We start from the raw sequence: 22,175 nt of genomic DNA, 5'->3' as shown, positions 1-22,175 counted from the left end.
CAGGAAGGATCCTTTTTTGCCTGACTTAAAAAGGTTTGGTGAATTTGGATTGGAGTTGGATCTGTCCCACAGCATTCATCAGCAAGCATCTTAGGATCTGAAGACAAAGCAGACAATAGGCTTAATACTGTGTTCTGGTTTTGGAAAGAAATGTTGCCATCAAATTGGTCCCAGTTCATGGCGACCCCACGTGTTCAGAGTGGTTCTGAGCTGCTCATGGTTTTCTTGGCTGTAATCTCTCCAGAATCCAGAGCTTGCTTCTGCATTGAATCCTCTGGGAGGATCAAACCAGCAGCCTTTTGGTTAGCGGGGCTGTGCCACCTAGAGGCTAGATCGGGGAACACGTCATTCTCTTTACAGAAGAGGGACCGTGAACTCTGAGGCCAGTAGCATTTCTGCAAGAGAAGATGGGGGAGGTGAGAGGGAAAGGAATATTCCCAACAGTGGAAATTACCCAGGACAAGATAAGGAATCTGGGAACTTTCCAGAGAGAGGAGGGATCCTTCCTGGCTTGAACCCGGAGCCAAAACTAACTCTTGAGTCTGTGTTGTAGCTGACAGTCTCTCAAAAAGAATATCTCCTGTTAGTGGTAGTGCCTTAAAAAAACCCAAAACAAACCACTTGAATGAGACCAGATGGTCAGCAAGCACTTTAAAACAAAGATGAGAATGTAAAACTGAAGACACCCCAGTGCCACTGAGGCAGCTATGACTGACAGTGACTCTGCAGGACTAAGTTCACGGCCTGTAGGTTTTTAAGGTGGTAGATCTCCATGGAAGCCGGCTGCCACATTGTTTTCTCTCAGGGTGGCTAGAGGATTCAAACCTCCAAGCTTCAGCTTAGCCACCCAACATTGAATCCACTGTACCATCAGGGCTCCTTGAGAAAGTACAGGATCAGGGCAGCTAGATGAATGGAAATGGACCAACCAGAACAGAAGCAATGAGAGCGTACATGCGTTGTGAAGATTGTTACTAATTTCACTGAACAGCTTGTGAATAGAAACCTAAACTGCTGTGTACACTGTCTCTGAACACAAATTTTTTTTTTAAATTTTATTATTTGTTGTGTGTTTACCGTCAAATTGGATCCGACTGGTACAGGAGGAGATTGTCCCTCCTTCTCCAGCAGAGCATCTGGTGGATTCAAACCATGTACCTCTGGGATTGCAGTGCAGCTTCTTGCCACTAGGCCACCAGAGCTCCATAAATTTTTTTTTTTAAGAAAAATAGTGATGGGACGTGAGGAGATGCTACGGGAGGGTCTTGAGTGTGATACCCACCGGCTTTGGGGTTTGCTCTTTAGGAATTTGGCTCTTGTACTTCTTTTGGAAAAGAAGTCCTCTGTGTACTCCAAAAGCAGTCAGTCCCTCACATAACCCATAAACTGAAGCCGAGTAGAAGAGACCCTTGAGGGCAGTTTAATAAGAGGGGTTTTATACTCTGGAGTCACGGACTTAGGAAGGAGAGTCATCACGTTTTCCGCAGAGCCCTGATTTTCAGTGCCGTCTTTCAGCATCAAGTCTGCATCTTTTACAGAGGAGGTCACACAAGTGTCAGCAGTTCTGAAACGCTGACCAGCTCCTTCCAGCAAAGACTCACATGAATTAATTACCCTGAACTGAAAGCCGTGACAGCTGGGGTGGACATGCTGGGCTCGGATTACCTTCACGGTCAGTTTTTGGGGTCCGAGGCATTAACGGAGTCTCTGTGAAGGTATCGGGGCAAAACTCAGAATTGTGAACAATGTAACCAAGCAATTTAGGCTGATTTCGTATGTTGTTAGGTGCCATCGGGTCGAAGGCAACCCTGAACAAGAGATCTGAACCTGTTCCTGCAACTTATGTAGAAATTGCTAAATGGGAACGTGAAATGCTGTGTTAATCTTCACCAAAAACATAATAATTTTTTTAAAAGAGAAAGTTGGGTTAGTGATGGGGAAAGGTGAAGTCCAGTAGTGGCCAAGTGGAGGTCACGAGGATCTTACTTTTGTTGTCTGTTTCTTGCAAAAAGCTGCGTTCAGATCACCATTTCTTTGGTTTTGTTAAAATGTAAAGGAGGCATTATCTTTGAGTGATGCATCCTGAAGAATGTACAGAAAGATGAAGCAGCATCTAGGATTTGTTTTATGGTAATCCTGGGGCAGGGATGTGAGTGGGGTCATAGTGGGAGCCCTCTATTTTTTGTGCTGCATTTGTCTTTCACATTCCATACCTGCAAGAGTTAAAGGCCCTTTAAAAGCATTTAAAGAGGCTTAGACATCTCCATGGGGATGGAGGATGCATTTGAAATCCCCATCCCCTTTGGACCTTGTTGAAGGGACCGGACCGCTGCTGGCATAGTTGTGGTACTAACCCAAAGGCCATGATTCTCTGGCAGTTCAAGTCTACTCTCTGCTCCAAGGGAGAAAGATGGGCAGTCTCCTCCCATAGGAGTTGTTCTATGCCGTCGAATTGCCCATGACTCATAGCGACCCTATGTACATTGACTCTGAACCCTGCCCTATCCTGAGCCAGTCTCACTCTGACATACCTAATCCCATTGCCTCAGTTACATGCTGATCCATCTCATCCGGGGTCTTCCTCTCCTACGCTGTCCTTCCACCCTTCCAAGCATGATGTCTTTTTCCAAGAACTGGTCTCTAAAAACTCGCTGGCGACTCAGCCACTGGGTCAGATCCAGACCAGCATCTCCCATGGAGACTGTGCTGCTTCCTGAATCTTTTGAATCCAAAACCAACTGTGAAATTAACCGTCAGCCTTTTGGGGAAGAGTCGACATGCTTGGAATTGGCTGGGAGTGAGTAGTGTCTTGAAATGTCCTTTTTCAGTTTCTAGGTGGGTGTCCTCCGTTTCAAGCCTCCTGGAAGGGGAGCCTCGATCGGGACCATGCGGCATGATCGCACATCATCGGTGAGTGGGTGGGACCAGGCCTCTGCTTTGCTGTGAGAGGAGGGTGGAGTTGGTGCTGGCCGCCTTTGCACCTCAGTTCCTGGCTTTGAGGGACGCCCTGCTTGCAGCTGGGGTTCCTTAGCCTCTATAGTGTCCCAGAAAGGCTGACGGGTTGGATCTGCTTCATGGGACTGGTGGGAAGACGGTTGGGTGCCTGACACAGAGCAGAGGCCACCTGAATGCATGCGCTTCTTCTCCTCAGAGCGCCAACAAATGGATGCCTATCGCCAAGGAGTACGACCCACTGAAAGCTGGCAGCATCGACGGCACAGATGAAGAGCCCCACGACCGGGCCGTCTGGCGGGCAATGCTGGCCCGTTACGTCCCCAACAAAGGCGTCACAGGAGATCCCCTCCTCACCCTGTTTGTGGCTAGGCTCAACTTGCAGACTAAAGAAGAGAAGTTAAGGGAGGTGTTTTCCCGGTATGGTGAAATCCGGCGGCTCCGGCTGGTTAGGGACCTTGTCACTGGCTTTTCAAAGGGCTACGCCTTCGTGGAATACAAGGATGAGCGGTCCCTGGTCAACGCATACAGAGATGCAGATGGCCTGATTATCGACCAGAACGAGATCTTTGTAGACTATGAGCTGGAAAGGACACTCAAAGGCTGGATTCCCCGGCGGCTCGGAGGGGGACTGGGCGGCAAGAAGGAATCGGGACAGCTGAGATTCGGGGGCCGGGACCGACCTTTCCGGAAACCCATCAACCTGCCCGTGGTAAAGAATGACCTCTACCGAGAGGGGAAAAGAGAAAGGAGGGAGCGATCACAATCCCGGGAAAGGCACTGGGACTCGAGGCCGAGGGATCGAGACCATGACAGGGGCCGGGAGAAACGGTGGCAGGACAGAGAGGCCGCCAGGGCATGGCCCGAAAACAACTGGGAGAGGGACAGGGACAGGGACAGAGACAGAGACTTTAGGGATGACAGGGTGAAGGGCAGGGAGAAGAGAGACAGAAGTAAATGAAGTTCAGCAGTGAGGACGGGGACAAAGACTGAGGTACCGTGGGGTCTGCACACCGGGGGGTCTTGTGTGTTTGAATAAATGTCACAGACGGTTATGGGTCTGCAGTACTTTCTCTTTCCAGTCTAGAGCCCAAGCTGTCATGGATACATGACAACTTAGCTGCCATGACTCTCAGTGCTTTGACAGTTACTAGACAAGGTGGTATCCCCTGTGATGCAGTGTGATGAACCGTCCTGATACCACAGTGTAAAGGGACTGCAAGACTGTTAATCAAGGCATGGCTTGAATTAGGGGAGTTTCCCGGGCGTGTGGCCTCCATCACCTTGTATCTTACAAGAGAGTAAAAAGAGAAGCAAGTGAGCAGGGGCCCCACTGTTGCCAGGAAAGGAGAGCCAAGGGCAGAGCGTGTGCTTTTGGACCCCAGGTCCTTGTTCTGGGAACCTGGAACCCAGGGACGCACCAGGAGAAAGCCTTCCCGAGCTGGCACTCAGAGTCCTAAGCCCGGAGCGTGAGTTTGGTTGTTTTAAAGCCATCCACCTTGCTGACAATGGGTCCAAAACATCCTGGGCAGAGTCAGGCACCTCAGACAAGGTTGAGATGTTCTCTGAGGAATGGCACACCAATGGCAGGTCGATGACAGAAGACTCGGAAACCTATGATGGGTGTGTGACTTGCTGGAAAGGGATCAGCCATTTGATTCGAAGCACCCTGCGCTGCATTCCATGGCGGCTCAGGACAGTCTACAGGCGTCTGAGGCACTGAACGTCCACCCTTCCTTCATTGCCCCGATGGAGAACTTGTAATCAATATTGTTTACCTGACTCTGTTCTCTGTACTTCATCGTGAGGACTCGTGTTTTGTCCAGAGAACCCTTTGCATAATTGACTTTCATCTCTCAATAAAATGTTTGCAAATTTAAAAAAAATAAAACCATCCACTTGTGGTGCTTCCGCAGCACTAGACCAAGACAAAGCTTTAAGGGGAATACGCTGACGTTACGAATTCGCCTGCATTGTCTGTAGGAGTTTCCTGTGGCTGCTCTAACAAAACAGAACATATTGGGTGGCTTAAAAACCACTGCTTCATTCTCTCTGGAAGCCAGCAGTCTGAAATCAGTGTCAACAGGGCTGTGCCCTCTTTCCCCTGGCTTCTGGGAGCTTCAGGAAAGGCTTCATATACCTTGTCTTGGAGCTGCCTCACTCCAGCCTACACCTCACATGATCTCTTCCCTCTGTGTTCACCTTCTTGTGTGTAATACATCATCTGTAACATTGTGGTTTGAGTGAAAATGTACAGAGCAAATTCATTTTCCATTCAACAGCTCTACACATTGTTTTATGACAGGACACAGGAATAAATCCCGCACCGATACAGCAGACTTCAGTGGCTCGACCTTAGCACTCTTGGCACTTGGGTCATGTAATTGTTTGCAGTTGGGGGGCTGCCCTGAAGACAGTGGGGTGCTTGTCACCCTGGCTTCAGCTCAGTCTGCTGCCATCAGGTGGATTCCCACTCCTAGCAGAACTACCCAACTGGGTTTCCAAGGCTGTGGTCTTTGTGGGTGCAGACAGCCTCCACTTCCTCCTGGGGACTCCTTGGGCTGTCTCTAGCCTCTGATCAATGGGATAAACCGCCCAAGGTTGAGAACCTTTACCTTAGTGATGTGGCGTGCTCTTCAGAAGATTGTTATGAGAAAAGGTACAGAACAGCAGTTATATTGCGTGCTGACATTTATATAAACAAGGAGAGTGGTAGTGTATATGTTGTTAATATGTGCCATCGAGTCGTTTGCGACTCATAGTGACCCTATGTACAACAGCCCTAAACCCTGAACTATCCTGTGCCAATCTCATTGCCTCTGACACACCCATCCCAATTACCCCAGTCACTGAATCAGTCCAGCTCATAGAGGGTCCTCCCCTCCTGCGCTGTCCCTCCACTCTGCCCAGCATGATGTCCCTCTCTAAAGACCTGTCTCTCCTTACATGTCCAAAGTATGTCAGGCGAAGCCCCAGAATCCTTGCCTCCAAGGAGCAGCCTGGTTTAACCCTCTCTAGGATGAATCTGTTTGTTTTCTTGGCAGTCCATGGTACATTCAATACTCTTCTCCAGCATATATAGTGTGTGTGTGTGTATGTATATATATATATAAAGTAAATATGCAATTATCTATAACCAAATATGCAAGGAGTTCTGTAGATATAAACAGACATGGGGTTCGGGTGGTGTAGTCTGTGGGGACCTGCACTGTTAACTGAAAGGTGGTACCTCTCTGGTGTTTCAAATCCACCGGTGGCTCCTCAGGAGAAAGACGGGCAGTTTCCTCTCATGCTCTTTACACCCTCCCAAAACCCGGTCAAGTCACTGTCATGGGAACGGACGCATCGCTGACCTCCCAGCAGGTTTGCAGAGGTTGGAAATCACACAGGAGATTGGCCCATCTTTCTCCCTCAGAGCAGCTGGTGGATTCAAACCACTTGTCTTTGGGTTGGCAGTGAAACTCCTTACCCATTAGGCCACCAGAGCTCCCTCGATGTGCACAGATTAATGCAAATAGCGTGTGTATTTATAAGCTCTTTCTAGAAAGATAGCTGAGAATCAGGTTGACATTAGTCACCTGTGGGAAGAAGGTAGCAGGGGAATTCCTTAGCCACATGCTACTCTGAAGGATACTCGGCTGTCCCTCCAGAAAACAAATGTCTTGAAGAGGAGCTGCCAGAATGCTCTTTAGGAGGGAGGAAGGTGAGATTTCATCTCGGGTCCTTTGGGTATGTGAGCAGGAGGGACTCATCCTGGCTGGTAGAGGGTCAGCGGGCAAAGTGGAAGACCCTCGAAGAGGCGGACTGAGTCGCTACAGCAGCGGGCTCAAACCTGGCAAAGGCTGTGAGACTGGGCAGGGTTTCTTCTGTTGTGCAGGGTTACCGAGTCGGGGCCCACTGCCACAAGAGGTTAGAATTCTAGACGTGCTGTCTGGTCATTCGGAAACAGAACGGAAATGGCCACCACTGTAGATCTGCGAATTCATCTAATGGCTTTTAGCAAACATTAGAAGATGCCTGAAAAGGGACTGCTGTCACGTGGACTTGAGCAAAATGATAGAAAACCCCACAGCTTGTGAGCTCCCAAGTCTATGCTCCCGAAGTCCCAAGGTAGAGCGACTATCATCTGGGCAAACCCAAGGCCCCAATTGCAGTGTACAAGGTATCTGTCTGGGGACCAGGGTGCCTTGTGAGCTGGCTAGACTCAAGGTTTCGGTCCACCACCCCTGCCCTCAGTCAGGCCTCCTTGCAGCCTACAACCCTAGGTACCCTCACCACAGTCCCCAGCTGCTTCAGGACATCTGTCTTAGCAGGGACTAAGTGACATACAAACCTGGCCACCGTTGATTTCCACTCTGGGCAGACCTGTTTGTGAGTGACTCCCTCCACAGGGTGGTCAGTGGCTGACATTTCGGAAAAGACTCCCCACCTCTCCTCCCAGGCACCCCTGGGTGAGATCAAACCACCAACCTTTTGGTTAGCTGCTGTGCATGTTAACCATCGCATCATCCAGCAAACCGAAAGCACCCCAGTGCAGTGGGCCAAATGTGACTCATGGAACTCTTCAGGGCCGGGCAGAGCTGCCCCCCCAGGGGTTTCAGAGGCTGTAGTCTGTACGGAAGCAGGAGTGGCATCCACTTCCTAAATAACATGCCTCCAGAAATTCTATGAACTCTTTGATAAATGTTGACTTATCAGTTGTAGAGGGGCTTCAGGTCTTTTGTTCATAGGGTCCACTGAGTGGTGCTCAACTTGAAGGCAATCAACAACAACAACAATCTTTACAGAAACAAGACAGCCTCTTCTTCCTACCCAGTGACTGGAGGGTTGGAACTACTGATCTTTTGGTTAGCAATCTAGTTACTGTTTTAACCACTACACCACCAGGGCCCTGGCATCATACCCAACCCAAACCCAAACTCCGTGCCACCACATTAATCCGGACTCACAGCAACCTTCCACCGGGTTCCCGAGTCTGGGTCTTTATCAATGGAGACAGTCTTCGCACAGAGCGGTGGGTGGATTTGAATCACTGACCTTTCAGTTAGCAACCCAGCATGTTACCCGTTAAAGGAAAAAGATGCCAGCACGGGGAGAAAAAAACCAGTCCACACAAGATTTGTTGTAATGTCTCATCCTTAGCAACTTTGTTTGATTAGTACTGTGCAACTCACAGCAAATTCCAAGGCACGCTCACCTTCAACACAGCAGTGCACTAGAGGCATTCCCAGGCACGCGGCGCCACAGGACCAGGGGCTCCCGTTGGCTCGTGTCCAGCTCCCACTGGGACCGCTGTCCTGGTCATCACTTGCTTTGTGTCTGGGCCGGGCCAGCTGCTCTGATGGCTTCAGAAGCCTCCCTCTGCTTGTCCAGTGGTTTCATCCTGTCACATGCCATCACCCTGGACGTTTCCAGGGCAGAATTGTCGAAAGGCTACCACCCCCTACTTCCCACTAGAGTATTACACGTGTGATAAAAAAAATAACTCTCTGCACAGATATTTGGAAACCAAGCAAGTCAAACGGCGATTCTAGTGGCGAGTGATGTATTTGGTTTAAAGAAGCTCGTGTTGTACTAACGCAAGAGTCCAGGCTCTGTTCACTGGATCATTAAATATATAACCAACAGAGCTGAGGCCCCCTCCTGTAAACGGTGAGAGCCCTGGTATAAATAATCCGTTCTGGAGAGTTCCGTGTCAGTTTGGATAGGTCCTTCCTCAAAGCAGTCTGTTTGAGGACTGAGTTTGGAGAGAAACCACCGAGAGGTGGGTAAGGCAGTGACACCCATGGCAGTGGGTCCGGGTCCCGGGCCAGGGTCACTGGTCACAGGTGCTGCAGGGCCTCCTGTCCCTGCTCTGTGTAGCCATCGTCCCGCTGGGAGTTCGCCCACTGGCCGAAGGACTCGTGGATGTGCACACTCCTCTGCGCGTTGGCCAGGCGCTTTTTGTCCCGGGAGAAGAAGCTAAACCTTTAGGAGAAGACAGGGAAGACAGACAGACATGAATGAGTGCCTCTCCTGGCTACGTGCTTCCCACCTCGTCACGCTGAGCTCAGGAAGAGAAGCAGTAAACGCAGGGGGCAGGGAGCGTTCAACTCGGGCCGAAGGAGGGAAAACTGGGGTGCCGATCCTGGTGTTCTAGGGAAGCAGCAGGGGGCTGTGGGCATCACTGCACCCTGCAGACAACATGTCCATGTGTATGCTGTGCCTCAGGCATTGGTGAGGACCCCAGCCCCTCTCACTGGGGAGAACAAGTACTACAAGGAACATACGCTTTGGGTTCCTCTAACCAGCCTCGTAGCAGAACTGTGCAGGTCAGTGACCATCCAATGGGATGGTGACACTCTGGACTTGAAAGCCGTGTGCACTGGAGGCAAGCTGACCGCTGTCCCATCACCTCCTGCTGCCGATGCTTCGGTTCATATATGGACCCTGTATGACTGGAGGTCCCCAGGATATAAGCCACAGAAGCAGGCTGCCGCCTCTTCCTCCCCTGGAGTGGCCGGTGGCTTTAAACCTCTGACCTTTTGGTTAACAGCCTGGAGTGTAGTATGTCATGAGGGCTCCTTCAGCTTGAAGGTGACAGATGCCTCTTTTTAAAATAATTACCTACTTTTGTAATGTAAAATCAGGAAAATGGGCAAGTCCCCTATCAAAGCCTCACTTTTGAAAATTATACTTAGGATGAGGCCAAAGGCAGGCATGTAAATAAGGAAAAATGATCCCATTTAAAAACATACTGAGAGCTAGGTACAGGTCCTTTCCAACCTAGGGTGGCGTTTGAGGGCTCTGATAAGGTGGTTCTCATGCAGGTTGGTACCTCCCTCTTTTTTGTTTTTATTATTGTTGCCATAGCCTGCTGTGTGGTACTATTTCAGATAGTCTTATCAAAACACTGACCATCTGTGAGCAGACCACATACAGCAATGCCATCGATATGACTAAGAAGAGGAGGCACAAACCCAAAAACCAGACAGTTCCAGGTCCTAAGTGCACTGAATTGAGTACGTCAGAGGCTGGGGAGACTAGTTATACGTGTGAGTGTGTGTGTGTGTGTGTGTGTGCTTACGTGTGCATCAGTCCCTCCTGCTAAGCTGGAACCAACTCCTGGTGACATTCCACGGGCTTCCAAGGTGGACGGCATGGGCGGAGACTGCCCACCTCCCTCCCGAAGAGCCACTAGTGGATTTGAACCACCAGAGAGCCGGGTTAGCAGAGCAACTCTCCATGGAATACAGCCCTATACAGACATGTATATATACACCAAAAAAACAAAACCCAAAACAAAACTGAGACCCACTGCTGTCAGTCGATTCTGCCTCCTGGCGACCCTCCCTCGGGTTTCTGAGGCCGTGAATCTGGGAAGACACTGCCGAGGTTTCTCCCTGAGAGCTGCTAGTGGGTTTGAGCTGTCAGACTGGAGGTGAGCAGTCCAACCCATAATGCCCTCTGCCCCCAGGGCTCCTGTGTGTCTGTACATGTGTGTACACTGTTGGTACGAATGGCACTGAAGCCACTGAGCTGCTCGTGCGTCAGGTGGCCTATCTTTGGTTTCCCAACTGCTTTCCTGTTGCTGTTTCATGTTCATCACATCTGGGTGAAAAGTGTTTTTTATTTATTTACTCTTTGGTGGTTACTGGCCCTAAACTCATGTCTAAAAGAAAGAAACTGCCCTTTGGTCTGGGGAGCCCCGGCTTCTCTGGGAAATGCTCTGAGGCACCTGAGGTCTCCTCCCGAGACACAGATGTGTGCGAGCAAGTGACAGCTGGCGTGGCTTTCACTCAGGGTCACTCGTGCCCTTTCCATGTGTTGGAGGTTTGCTTCGTGGCTGTCTGAGTGGATTCTAACTTCTGGTGACGCTGTGTGTGTGCGCGCGCACAGTAGGGCTGCTCCAAGGCTGTGACCTTTAAGGGGCAGACTGCCAGGCCTTTCATCTGAGGTACCTCTGGGTGGGTTCAAACTGCCAACCTTTCGGTTAAATCATTTAATTAATTAATTGTCGCTTGATTTAATCATCCCGTGTTAAATCATGTAATGGAAATTAGGAGACTGGACACCCAGAGCCTTTGAGTCATTCCTTATTCCAAGCAATCCTCTGCAGGACATGATGGAACAGGTGGGTTTCCAAGGCAGGAAATCTTTACAGGAGGACACTGCCACAGCATTCTCCTGCTGAGCAGCTGGTGGATTAGAACCGCCAACCTTCTGTGTAGCAGCCAAGTGTTTTAACTAATATTCCACCAGGACTCCTTATCAGGGCGCAGGCCAGGCTTATAGCAGCAACACATCACTCTGCCCCTTCACGTCCCAAGTGAGAAGGAATGCCACTCGGCAGGTGGCACTGAGGGGACATGAGAAGAATCCAAACACTGGTGCCCTGCTCTCTATTAGCCAGGGCAGATGGCTTCCTGGGGACAGCCTGGCAGGACAAAGCAGTTTAGGAAGCTCGGGCGTGAAGGCTGAAAACACAGTGTTAGTGTCACTCGGAGACCACAGGGATGCCGCTTACTGACCCGTCACTCCCAGGCCCGTCTCTACTGGAACACGGACAGGGTGGATTTAGAACGGAAACAGAAGAGACAGAGAATTATCGGTGACGGAGCTGAGACTCCGGGCGCCCCTCATGCGGGTCGAGGGCTGTGATGGGCACGTCTGACATCGTGTGCTAGAGACCCGTCACAAACAGGGCCAACGCGGGTGACCGCCATGCAGCTGAAGCAGCCAGGAGGACATGCCAGCCCCTGCAGCACTCCCAAGGCGCACACTCAAAAGGAAACCAGAGTTGGTGCCTACAAGGGCGATAAGTCCTCGCACGGGCTGCAGCGTGGGGTCGTCTATGATCAGTCCAGCTGCCACCATGGGCATTATGGCTGTAAAGATCCTGGGCAGAGAAGTACAGACAGACAGCGTGAAAAAGAAACACACTCCAGCCGGAGGGTGTGCTTGTGGAGACCACCCCTCTCTGGGGATCCGCGGTGGCACTTGTGCTTGGGGGTCCTCCAGTTTGTCTTCCCCGGCTGCCATGGGCTCCAGGCTCTGTGTGCGTGGCAGGCAGCCAGGGAGGACAAGAAGCAGGAGGGGCAGGAGGTGGGCAGGATGGGCTCAGCAGGACACAGCGGGGGGACCGAAGACACAGCAGACCGAGCCCCCTGGCTTAACCAAGTGACTCTAGATGCTTTCTCTGAGGGTGGTTGCAAGAGAAGAAATCCATCATCTCAGGTTCAGCGTGAGTGAACTCTGAGTGCTTAGGGTCACCTCTGACACCTCGGAGTCGGCATCTTGGCAGAACCCTCTGTGTGGCTTCTCAGGGTGACAATGCAAAAGGAGGTGTCCATTCCCCGGAGGCCAGGCTGCTGGGCTTTTTAGGGAGCTCCAAGCCACACTGTTCAGGTCCCACCAGGATCCCCAAGATACTTGTTGCTCTGGAGGGTGACCCTCAGACATGGAGACCTTTGTTCGGAAAAGCCCTTGCTGACCTGGTGATGCTGGACTTCCTTTCAGGACTAAGACTGATATACAAGGTCCCTGGGACTCCTGGGGGAGGGGAGAACTGTGAGCAGGTGGCCGCCAGCTTTCCTCTCCCACACAGAAGGGGAGCAGAGGCCTCCTGCCTGCCACGGATTAAAACAGCCCCTGTGAGGGGAGCTCTGGTGGCCTAGTGGTAAGGAGCTGCAACTACAATCCCAGAAGCACACAGTTCGAATCCACCAGATGCTCTGCTGGGAAAAGGAGGGACAATCTCCTCCTGTACCAGTCAGATCTGATTTGACGGTACACTCACACAAAAATAAAAATAAAAAAAAATAGCCCCTGTGAAGGCTGCGGCTGCTGGGATGGGAAAGCTGGGGTGCAGAGTGGGGGCTAACTCAAAGGCCAGACTGCCTGCCTCCCTGGAGGAACACAAGCCTTTGAACCGTCAACCATAGGTGAACATTTGCTCAGGAAAATAGCTCAGAAAGCTGGGAGAGGAATGAAGGACAGTGGAAACCCAGGGAGGGAGTGGGGAGAGTGCTGTCACAATGTGGGGATGGCAGCCACTGCCAGGAAACATAACATATAGTATAGGAATGAATGGAACACCAGTTTGCTCTGTGAGCACAAATACCAATTAAAAAAAGTTAATAACTAGAAGTGTACAAGGTGGGAGGAAGATGAGCTGTTTTAGCCCAGATTTTAGGCCCTGGATCTAGGCTAGCTGGTCTCCCCTCCTTCTCTCCCTCCCTCCCTCCCAGTCTTTCTGGAAGCCTCTGGAAAGCCGTGTTGGAGCAGTGGCATCTCAGGCTGAATTGCTGTGAAATAGAGCAGAAGCCAGGAAGGGCGGTGAGGAGGAGGGGAAAGAATGCACCGTTTCCATCCCCACAGAGACTTGGGTACCGCCCACTCTGGGACCAGCCTTTCCTGGGTGCAGGGACAGTTCTCTGGGCTCCCTCCCACCTCACAGGAACCAGCTGCTGTGAGCTGATTGGGAAGGGGCACTGGTGCCTGGTGTGGATGGCGACAGATATGCTGTGGTCACTCAGGCACTCCCTCGTGGCCTTCCGGCCGGTGCCAGCATGCTCCGTCAGAAGTTATTCTTGGAGGCTCTGTTTTGACGGCGGTGGGGGTTCCAGTTCCCTGGTGATCAGCTCAGTCCAGAAATGCAGTCTGAGGGCGTGGCCCGTCTAGTTTGGGGCCTGTCTAGTCTAGGGTTCGTCTGAGCCCATGGTACTTGAGATAAGGGAACTGGGCAGTGAGCCCACAACTGGTGACTGGGGAGGTCAGGGAGGTGGCAATGACTGGGTGGTGGCAGTGGGGGGGTCCCCTGCTTGCTAAGGAGGAGTCCTAGCAGAGGTCATAGCGGAAGGGTGTGGTGTGGCACCCCCGGACATGCTAATGCCATCTAGACAAACCAGGGGCTTGGTGGTGGACACAAGACATGAGTTCAAATCCCACCTGGGGATCCCCCCCTCCCAAGCCCCCAGGTTGTCAGTCATCTGAGAAACAGGGAAGAATGGGGTACGTCTCCACTCTGAGTCACTGAGTGGGGTGGGAGACTGCAGTGGTCCAGGTGCTGGATTCTTCAGGGTGGTTAAGACTTAACCCTTCACCACTTTGGGGTGAGGGTGTGGAAGAGGCTGGGTGGCAGCCCCGAGTTTCCCTGAGCAGACTGCGTCCTGAAGGCTCCCAAGTGCCAGGGTGGGGCAGTGGGGAGGTGGGCGAGGAGGTGGGCAGGCAGGAACCTTCTGAAAAGCTGCCGCCCCACCCTCTCCACGTTCCATCAGGCCAGCTCCCTGCAGACAAAGGCCACCCTGTCCTGCCTGCCCTGGTCACAAGCCTTCTGTGCCAGCTGGCTCTGCCCTCAGAGGTTGCTGTCACGGGATCTTTCTCTCTGTCCACTTGGCACCATCTGCCATCTGTCCCCCTCCCTCTTTTCTCTGCCCTCCTATCTCCATCTCACTCACTCTCTCTGTTGTTCCCCCTCTTAGGGGAGAACCCCCAGCTCTACCCTTTCTCTCATCTATTTGCGATGCTCTTCCTCCCTCCTTATTCTGTCCCCCTCTTCTCTCTCTACGGACCCCACCTTCCCTAGAGCTTCTCTCCCCTTCGCTTCTCAATAACTATCCTTTCCTCTCCCTCCCCTCCCTCCTTCCTCTCCTCCCCTTTCCCTGTCCGTCTCCTCATCCCTCCCCTCTCTGCTCCTCGCCTCTCCTCCTCTGCCTCTCTCCCTACTCTCTGTCTACTCCACTCTCCACTCTGTATCTTTCTCTCTTTCTGGAGTTCCCCGATTCCAGATGTCCCGCTTGCCAGGTTCAGAGCCCCAGGCCTGGCCGAGCTCCCAGATGCCAAGCTAAGGAAAAGAAAACTGAAGATAGGTGCCAGGATTCCTTCTAGAACCACCTGGAAACGAGGGCCTGGCACCACAGCCTATTCCAAAGAGGGCAGAAGGTTCCAGTAGAAAGGACTCCTGGTCAATTCCCCTCAGGACCGCACCCACTTTTTCACGTTTGTAAAAAGCCAACACCTATGGATCTGTGATAGAGAGAGGGGCTGGAGCAGGACATTTAAGGCAGCACAGTCCAGCTCTGAGGCTATGTAAATGGACTCTGCTTGAAGATTCTAGAAAGATCTGAGGCTTAAAGAGATGTAGGAACCAGCTACTGATGGACAGAGACCTGGTACACAGACCTATACTCTGCCTGGTGTTCTATACAGACAGAGCTTAGCTGTCCAATGAGACCAGAGATCTCACGGGAGTCCAAAGGGCTTCAGAGGTCCAGGGACCTCCTGAAACTGCAGGTAAGATTTCACTGCGCCTAGCCCCGAGGAAGGGGTCTGGAAGCTTTCATCACACTCCCAAAACGGTCTTTTGGTACAAACCCTGCCAAATAGCTGAGACATCTACTAAGGACAGAGACTGGGTCTCTGTTGTGTGTCTGCCACAAGAACCAGCTACTCTGCGTGCATGCATTAAAACCCAAACGGAACCAATGCCACACAAAACAGGAGGCAGTCAGCAGAGAAACCAGTAAGCACGCTGCCATGCAGTCGATTCTGATTGACTGCAGCCCTGGATTCTGATTGACTGCAGCCCTGGAGGACAGAGCGGAGCTGCCCCACGGGGTTAAAACTGTAAATCTTTATGGAAGCAGATGGTCTCATCTTCCTCCCATGGCACAGTTTGAACCGCCGACCTTTCTACTTCACAGCTGAGCACTTTCACCATTGCACCACCAGTGCTCCTGCATGCTTTACCCGACCCCCTGCTAGAGAACCTCCCCCAGGTGTCAGGCTGTAAATCCCAAGATGAGGAGGCCACCCAGCTTCTCTTTCAGAGCAGCTGGTGGATTCAAACCACCCATGTTTGAGTTAGTCGCCATACAGGTTATAAGCACCACGCTACCAGGGCCCCTTCTCCACATGCATTCCCCACCACTATTCAGTGATGGATGGAGGACCGGCAGAGTGAAGGGATGCAGTCATGCCGAGGTGGGGTGGACTGAGGGCCATTCCAATTGATACCAAGCTTGTCTCAAGACCTGAAGCTGCACAACCCTCACCCCCGCCCCTCCTCAGGCCTGTTCACCAGCCTCAAAGACCAGAGACCCACCAGGCCTGACACACACTCAAACAACACACCCAGGCACATTCCCTGACATCAGCCAGCAGCCCCAAGCCTCCCTGCCCAGGACCCGGCAGGACAAGGTTAGTGACAAGCCCCCGCCAGGCAGCAGGTGCCGGGGAGCAGTCAGGACGTGAGACCCCACAGACCAGCCGTGTCCAGATGCCTCACTTACAGTCTCTTGATGCCAGACTCCGGCTGAGGGGATATCTTAGAGTGCGTGACAGGCGGAGGCTGAGATATCCGGTTTTCTTCTTCCATCTCCTCACTGAAGGGAGTAGAGAGACAGGAGATCAGAGAGTCAGTAACTGCAGGGGCTGGAAGGTTCTAGAAGGTTCCCTGTCTGTTGGGGACCATGAAGAAGGGAGCGCAGAGGGCAGGCAGCAGTGGTATGCTGACCCCTGAGCCGCTTTAAGGAGGCCATGGGCACAGCGGCCTGCGGTCTCTTTGGCCTAGCTGCTCTAATCGTGATGAATTTAAGGTTCTCTGGTGGCCTAGTGGCAAGAAGCTGCACTGCAATCCCGAAATCATTCGAATCGAGTCCACCAGCTGCTCCGTGGGGGAAGGATGGGCAGTCTCCTCCCGTGCAATTAACTGCCTCTGAAAACCCGCTGGAGGGCCCGCTGGGGGCCGGTTTCGACTCGATGGTACACAACAAGATTCCAGAACTACTGGAACTCCAGGCCCATCTCGCTTTCCTGTGCTGCCCAGATGCTGCACCTGTCACAGTTCCGTGCTCACCCTGCGTCGAACAGGTCCGTGCCGGTCTCCCCGTCACTGATCTTCTGACTGCTCTCTGTGTCTCCTAAGATTTCCAGCCGCACGCTTCATGGCTACAGCACAGCCAACGCCGCTGTGACACTAGCCCACCCATGTGACCTGCTTTATTGTGCCGTGAGCTCTATTGTGGTGGCTGAGGGAAGTCCACCTCATTTCCTATCCTTGTCCTTGACTCTCTTGGGTGACCTGGTCCATAAGGAATTGTGCAGAGCCTCTCTGATAGTTCAGCCCCTCCTCCCAGTGGCTCTGCCGGGGGGTGGAGTGGGGGGGGAAAGGTGGGCCGTCTCCTCCCGCGCGGGTCACAGCCTCTGAAAACCTGCTGGAGGGTCAGCTGTGAGTTGGTCCTGTCTCCACAGCAGTGAAGTGAGTTTGAGTTTTATCTTCATACCGTTTTGATTTCTTCCACCTAGAACATGCCACCCACCCTCCTCCACTTCCCACACCTTATCTTTTGAGAAAGGCCCATTTCCAACGTCGCCTCCAGGAAGCCTTCCCAATTTCCATCCCAGCCCCAAGCTGGCAATGATCTCGCCCTTCACTGAACACAAAGGGCTTTCCTTAGAAGCATGAGCCTGTATGGAAGCGCTTCCTCCCCAGACACCAGCACCATTGCGCCGATTCCAACTCAGTGACCCTGCAGGGACAGAGCAGAGCCGCTCGGGGGGTCCCCAAGGCTGGTCTGGAAGCACCCTGGCTCACCATTCTCCCAGGGGGCAGCAGGTGGATTTGAACCCTCACTTTCCAGTTAATAGCCCGATGCTTAACCCACCACACTCCCAGGGCTCTTTATATAAGTGCTTTAGGTCTGAGAAGTAATACCGGTCGCCACTGGGTCGGCGGACTCTCAGTGACCCCACGAGTGTCAGTGGAACCGTGTGCTTTAGGGGTCTCCAGGGCTGACTTTCTGGAAATGGGATGCCAGGCTTTTATTCCGCAGTGCTTACAGGCAGACTGGAGCGGCCCACCTCTTGGCTAGTCACCTGGAGTGTCCACTGATTGGCTGCACCACGCACGGACTCACGGGGTTCCAGGAAAGGGTGCAGCCCTCACGTCCAGGTGCTCACTGTGCAGGACGCCCCTGGCCTCTCGGAGGGGCACGGGGGGCCTGGCCACTCACCTCTTGTAGTAGGCCAGCTCCTCCTGCAGCATGAACACCTTGGACTTGAGCTCGTTACGTTCATGCAGTACGTCCCTCAGCTCCTGCAGCGTGAACCGGGGGCGGTTGGGGTCCTTCAGCTCCATGGCCAGCTTGTCCGCCTCGGACACGTCCTCCTCAGCGCCCGGCTCCACCTGGAGGGGGAGAGATGCCGCTCAGCACGTCCTGGCCGCCGCCTCCAGCCCCCACTCCGCACCCCAGTGCTCCCCAGTGCAGCAGCAGCCTTCACGGGGCTATTTTAAACAGCGGCAGGCTGGGGGCCTGTGCCGTGCGGGCGGCTCCCCCCAGAGAGGAAAGCTGGCGGCCACCTGCTCACTGTTCTCCCACACGGCAGCCGGCAGCACGCCCTGCCCGGCCGCGGAGGGACTTACCACACACAAGGAAAGGTGTCCAACAGGAAGAAAGGAAAAGCTGGGGTCCATCTCTGCCCTTCTCATCCCCTGCCCGCCTCCCCTCCAGAGCACCATCCCTCAGCTCGTGCTAAGAGGCGATGCTCATTTTCTCAGAGTTGAGGTACATGGAGAGGACAGACGCTGTGAACACAGACGTGCCTGGCCCACGGCAGGTGCTCAGGATGAGGCGCCAGCACCCCCGGAGGGAACGGCCTTCCCTGCGCCCGGGTTCATCTGGTCCACGGCCCTGTGCTCAGCCTGCTGTGAGGCTAGGCTGACCCAGCGGAAAGAGCTGGACCAACGCAGGGACAGCCCACCTTTAACTGACTACGAGGAGTCCAAGAGCTCTGCAGGCGTGTGGACTCCCGAGCTCCATCACTGAGCAAACCAAGCCCCCTAAATAACATACTTCTCTCAAGTGGACCCCAAATCACAGAGACCTTTGTGGATCAAGGAGATGTGCCCTACAGCACTTCTAAGGCTATAATCGTTATAGGAACAGACACTACCTCTTCCTTCTCCCAGGCGGTGGCTGGTCAGTTCCAACAGCTGACCTAAAGCCAAGTGCTTAATCTACTGCGCCACCAGGGCTCCTTTACCTTTGGGCTAGGTACTGATGACCCTGAGGACCACTGTCCAGAGTCCAGCTGTGCACCTCAACTGGAGAAACAGGCCAGCCGTGCAGATCCTGGAATGCTGACCGCCTGCCCCTGGCCAGGCCCTGCCCCGCCCTGCCCTTCATCTTCTCAGAGCAAAACAGGGCTTTTCTTTTTCTATTTATGGTGGTAATACACTCATGATGTAAAAACACCATATTAAAGTGAACCATTCAATGGTATTTATGGTGTTGCATATCAGTCGCCATTGTCTCATTCCAGAATGTTTCTATCACCCCAAAAGGAAAGTCTGTGCCCAACAGCAGTCACCCTGAACCCCTGTTGCTGTTAGGTTACTGTCCAATGCATGGCGACCCCAGGTACAACAGCAGAACCCTGCCCACCTCCCTGCCTTCCTCACAGTATGTGCTGCTTCTCATTGAGGGTCTTCCTCTCTCTCACCAACCTCCTCTCCTGAGGTCCATGACGGCCCTATTCCCTTCTTCCCCAGCCCCTGGTAACCATGGATCCACTTTCTCCTGTGGCTTTTCCTGTCCAGGCAAAGAAAGCAGACAACATGTGGCCCTTTCCGACTGGCTTCTTCCCCCGGCCGGCCTGTTTCCAGGGTCTAGCCACCCCATGGCATGCTGTAAACTGGACTCTGATGGCCGAGCATGTCCCGAGTGCACACACATGTCCATGTCTCCTTCACTGGTCATCAGTTCATGGACCACTGGGAAGTGTCCACTCTGGTTCCCGTACACGGTGCTTCTGAGGGCCTTTGTGTACATGTGTCTGTGTGGACGTGCGCGTTGGATTCTCCGGGTAAATTTACACCTGGGAGTGCAGGTGCCGAGTCACACGGTGCATTCTGAGCATCTGTCACCACCAGGCTGTTCGCACAATGACTGCATCGTTTGCATTCCCACGAGCCACAGGTGAAGCCTCTACTCCTGCCAGTTCCTCCTCAACTTTTGTTATCTCCGTTTCTTTGATGACAGCAAGGCAGCCTTTCCAACTGTTCCTTGCTGGTCAGCCACTACAGGTGGCCTGAAGTCAGGCTCTCACTCTCCTTCCAGGTCCCGTCTCTGCAGAAGGCCCTCACCTCTCTGTATCTCTGGCAGGTGTCGTTTTTTTTAAAAGGTTTTTTGTTTTGTTTTGTTTTGCATGTACCGGAGATTGTCCCTCCTTCTCCAGCAGAGCATCTGGTGGATTCAAACTGGCAGGTGTTATTTAAGAGGGGAAGGTGGTCAGGGCCAAGTCCCCACCTCTCAGGAACTCACTTTCCCTTCTGGCTCCCGACCGCCAGATCCTATGGACACACACTGTCACACCCAGAGGGTCTGCCTGGCCTTGCTTCGATGAATCAACGACTGCCTGGGTGTGGTATCCCAGTGCCCTTGAGCCACCAATGCCCCATGATGGACAACAGGGAGTGGACAAGGGCCCAGGATTGTGTGAAGTCTGGAGTGAATGAACCAAACCAAACCAGTGTCATCCAGCTCATTCTCACTCGCAGTGACCCGTCAGGACAGGGCCGCGCTGCCCACGATGATTTCGAAGGCAGTGAATCGTCAGAGAATCGGGCAGTCTTATTTATCTTTCTTCCACCAAGTGGCTAGTGGGCTTGAACCTGTAACCTCCTGGTTAGCAGCTGACTGCCTTAACCACTGTGCCACCCATCAATAAAAGGCAGACTGAAATACAGACTCCCTCCCCCTCCAGAGCCACAGGGAGGAGGAAGAGCCCAGCCTAGGGGGATTCTGCAGCCAGAATCCCAGGGACAAACAAGATGCCAGGCATCCCAGGGCACCAGGAACATCCTGTTCCGGAAAAGGACACTTGAAAGGAGACACCACCCACCAAGGCAGGGCAGGTGACAGCAGAGCCTCCCCCCAAGGGCAGGGCAGGGCAGGGCAGGGAATCTGGCGGACCAAGCCCAGCCTCAGTGTGGGTGCCAAGAAGCAGGGGTCAGCAGACGGCAGGGGGCTTCTCACCACGCCCAAGAGGTTTAATTCTGGAGAGGGCATCCTGGGTGTCCTCCAGTGCCTCCTCCTTTGGGCTGCCCCCCACACACCCTCGATAGCCCTATCAAGTCCCCTACCCACATCTGCTCGCGTGCAGTGAGCAGTGAGCTGCTGTGGAGTTGACTCTGATTCACAGTGACCCTGTGAACCACCCTGACGCTGCCCTGCTCTGCGCCATGCTCGCATCTCCGATCCGCTCGAGCCCGTCGTCCGTCACCGTGTCCACCGTGTCCAGTCTCCTGAGGGTCTTGAACAGCACTGACTGTCCCGTGGACTGTATAAGAACAAACACGTCCACCTCGGAGGAAACGCAGCCAGGCTGCTCCTGAGAGGCCAGGACAATCAAACTTTGTTCTGTACACTTTGAGCGCGTTGTCAGGAGGGACTAGGCCTTCTGAATCAGACTGGGAAAGGTGGAGGGACAGAGAGGGCAAACGTAGGTGGGAGACATCCAGCAACAGACTCCCCTCCTGCCAATGAGTCAGTTCACGACTCAAATCCTTCTCCAAGGCTGTAAATCTTAACAGAAATAGATTGTCCCATTTTCCTGGAGAGGCTGTTGGGTTCGAACTGCTAACCTTTTGGCTAGCAGCCTAACTCATTATATGCTACCAGAGCGCCTCATATTCAGCAGCCATTCAATAAGGCCAGGTCCTCTCCCCTGCCCAGGTTAGCTATGGGGCATAACTGCATGCTTAGTACCTATTTAACACGAATGGTCAGTTTTGTTCCAAACTCGGGGTTCTCAGCTGAGCTTGGAGATTAGAAGAGAAAGAGACTGAGAGAGGAGGGAGAAAGGAGGAGTGATACAAACAGAAACTTGAATGTAACACAGTAACAGATGTAATAATTCCAAGTAACTGGGGAGAATCAGAGATGTCAGTGCAGATGTGGCTTCTAAGGTGGAGTTTTGACGCATGTGTAGGAGTTCTCCAGGAACCCCTGAGCTCCTGTTTTACAGGTTACAAACTCACTCCACATGGAGTCCTTGCCGCGAATCACATTTTACCTGGCTTTCACTGTACAAAAACACTTTGGAATTATTTGCCAAATGTTCTAAATTGGATTTCACACCAAAGTCTAGATTGTTGGCTTCATTTTAGGGGAAGAAAATGTGAAGATCTTTCCACACTGGGCCCACACTCCCATGTGGCACCTTGGGCTGCAGCCAAGGAG

General features: G+C 52.8%; 2 protein-coding genes across 2 annotated transcripts in view; one reads left to right on the top strand and one right to left on the bottom strand.

Annotated features, from left to right (window-relative positions):
* The first annotated feature begins 2,886 nt into the window (after positions 1-2,886).
* On the top strand, positions 2,887-3,913 carry SNRNP35 (small nuclear ribonucleoprotein 35kDa (U11/U12)). Its single transcript, XM_006894692.1, has 2 exons — positions 2,887-2,910; positions 3,152-3,913. Exons 1-2 carry the CDS (start codon positions 2,887-2,889, stop codon positions 3,911-3,913), a joined length of 786 nt encoding a protein of 261 aa, XP_006894754.1.
* A 4,861-nt stretch (positions 3,914-8,774) lies between these two features.
* The window catches only part of RILPL1 (Rab interacting lysosomal protein-like 1), a 44,042-nt gene continuing 30,641 nt past the window's right edge, over positions 8,775-22,175 (bottom strand). The window contains exons 5-9 of the mRNA XM_006894691.1: positions 17,946-18,118; positions 16,224-16,316; positions 11,743-11,830; positions 8,987-9,087; positions 8,775-8,919 (exon numbers count right to left, since the gene is read on the bottom strand). Coding sequence (XP_006894753.1) covers positions 8,775-8,919; positions 8,987-9,087; positions 11,743-11,830; positions 16,224-16,316; positions 17,946-18,118 — 600 coding nt within the window. The remainder of the gene's footprint in view (positions 8,920-8,986; positions 9,088-11,742; positions 11,831-16,223; positions 16,317-17,945; positions 18,119-22,175) is intronic.

This window comes from Elephantulus edwardii, unplaced genomic scaffold, assembly GCF_000299155.1.
Source record: "Elephantulus edwardii isolate Elephantulus edwardi_28Jun2011 unplaced genomic scaffold, EleEdw1.0 scaffold00148, whole genome shotgun sequence".
NCBI classification, from domain to species: Eukaryota; Metazoa; Chordata; class Mammalia; order Macroscelidea; family Macroscelididae; genus Elephantulus; species Elephantulus edwardii.
This window is presented reverse-complemented; position numbering and strand designations above follow the sequence as displayed.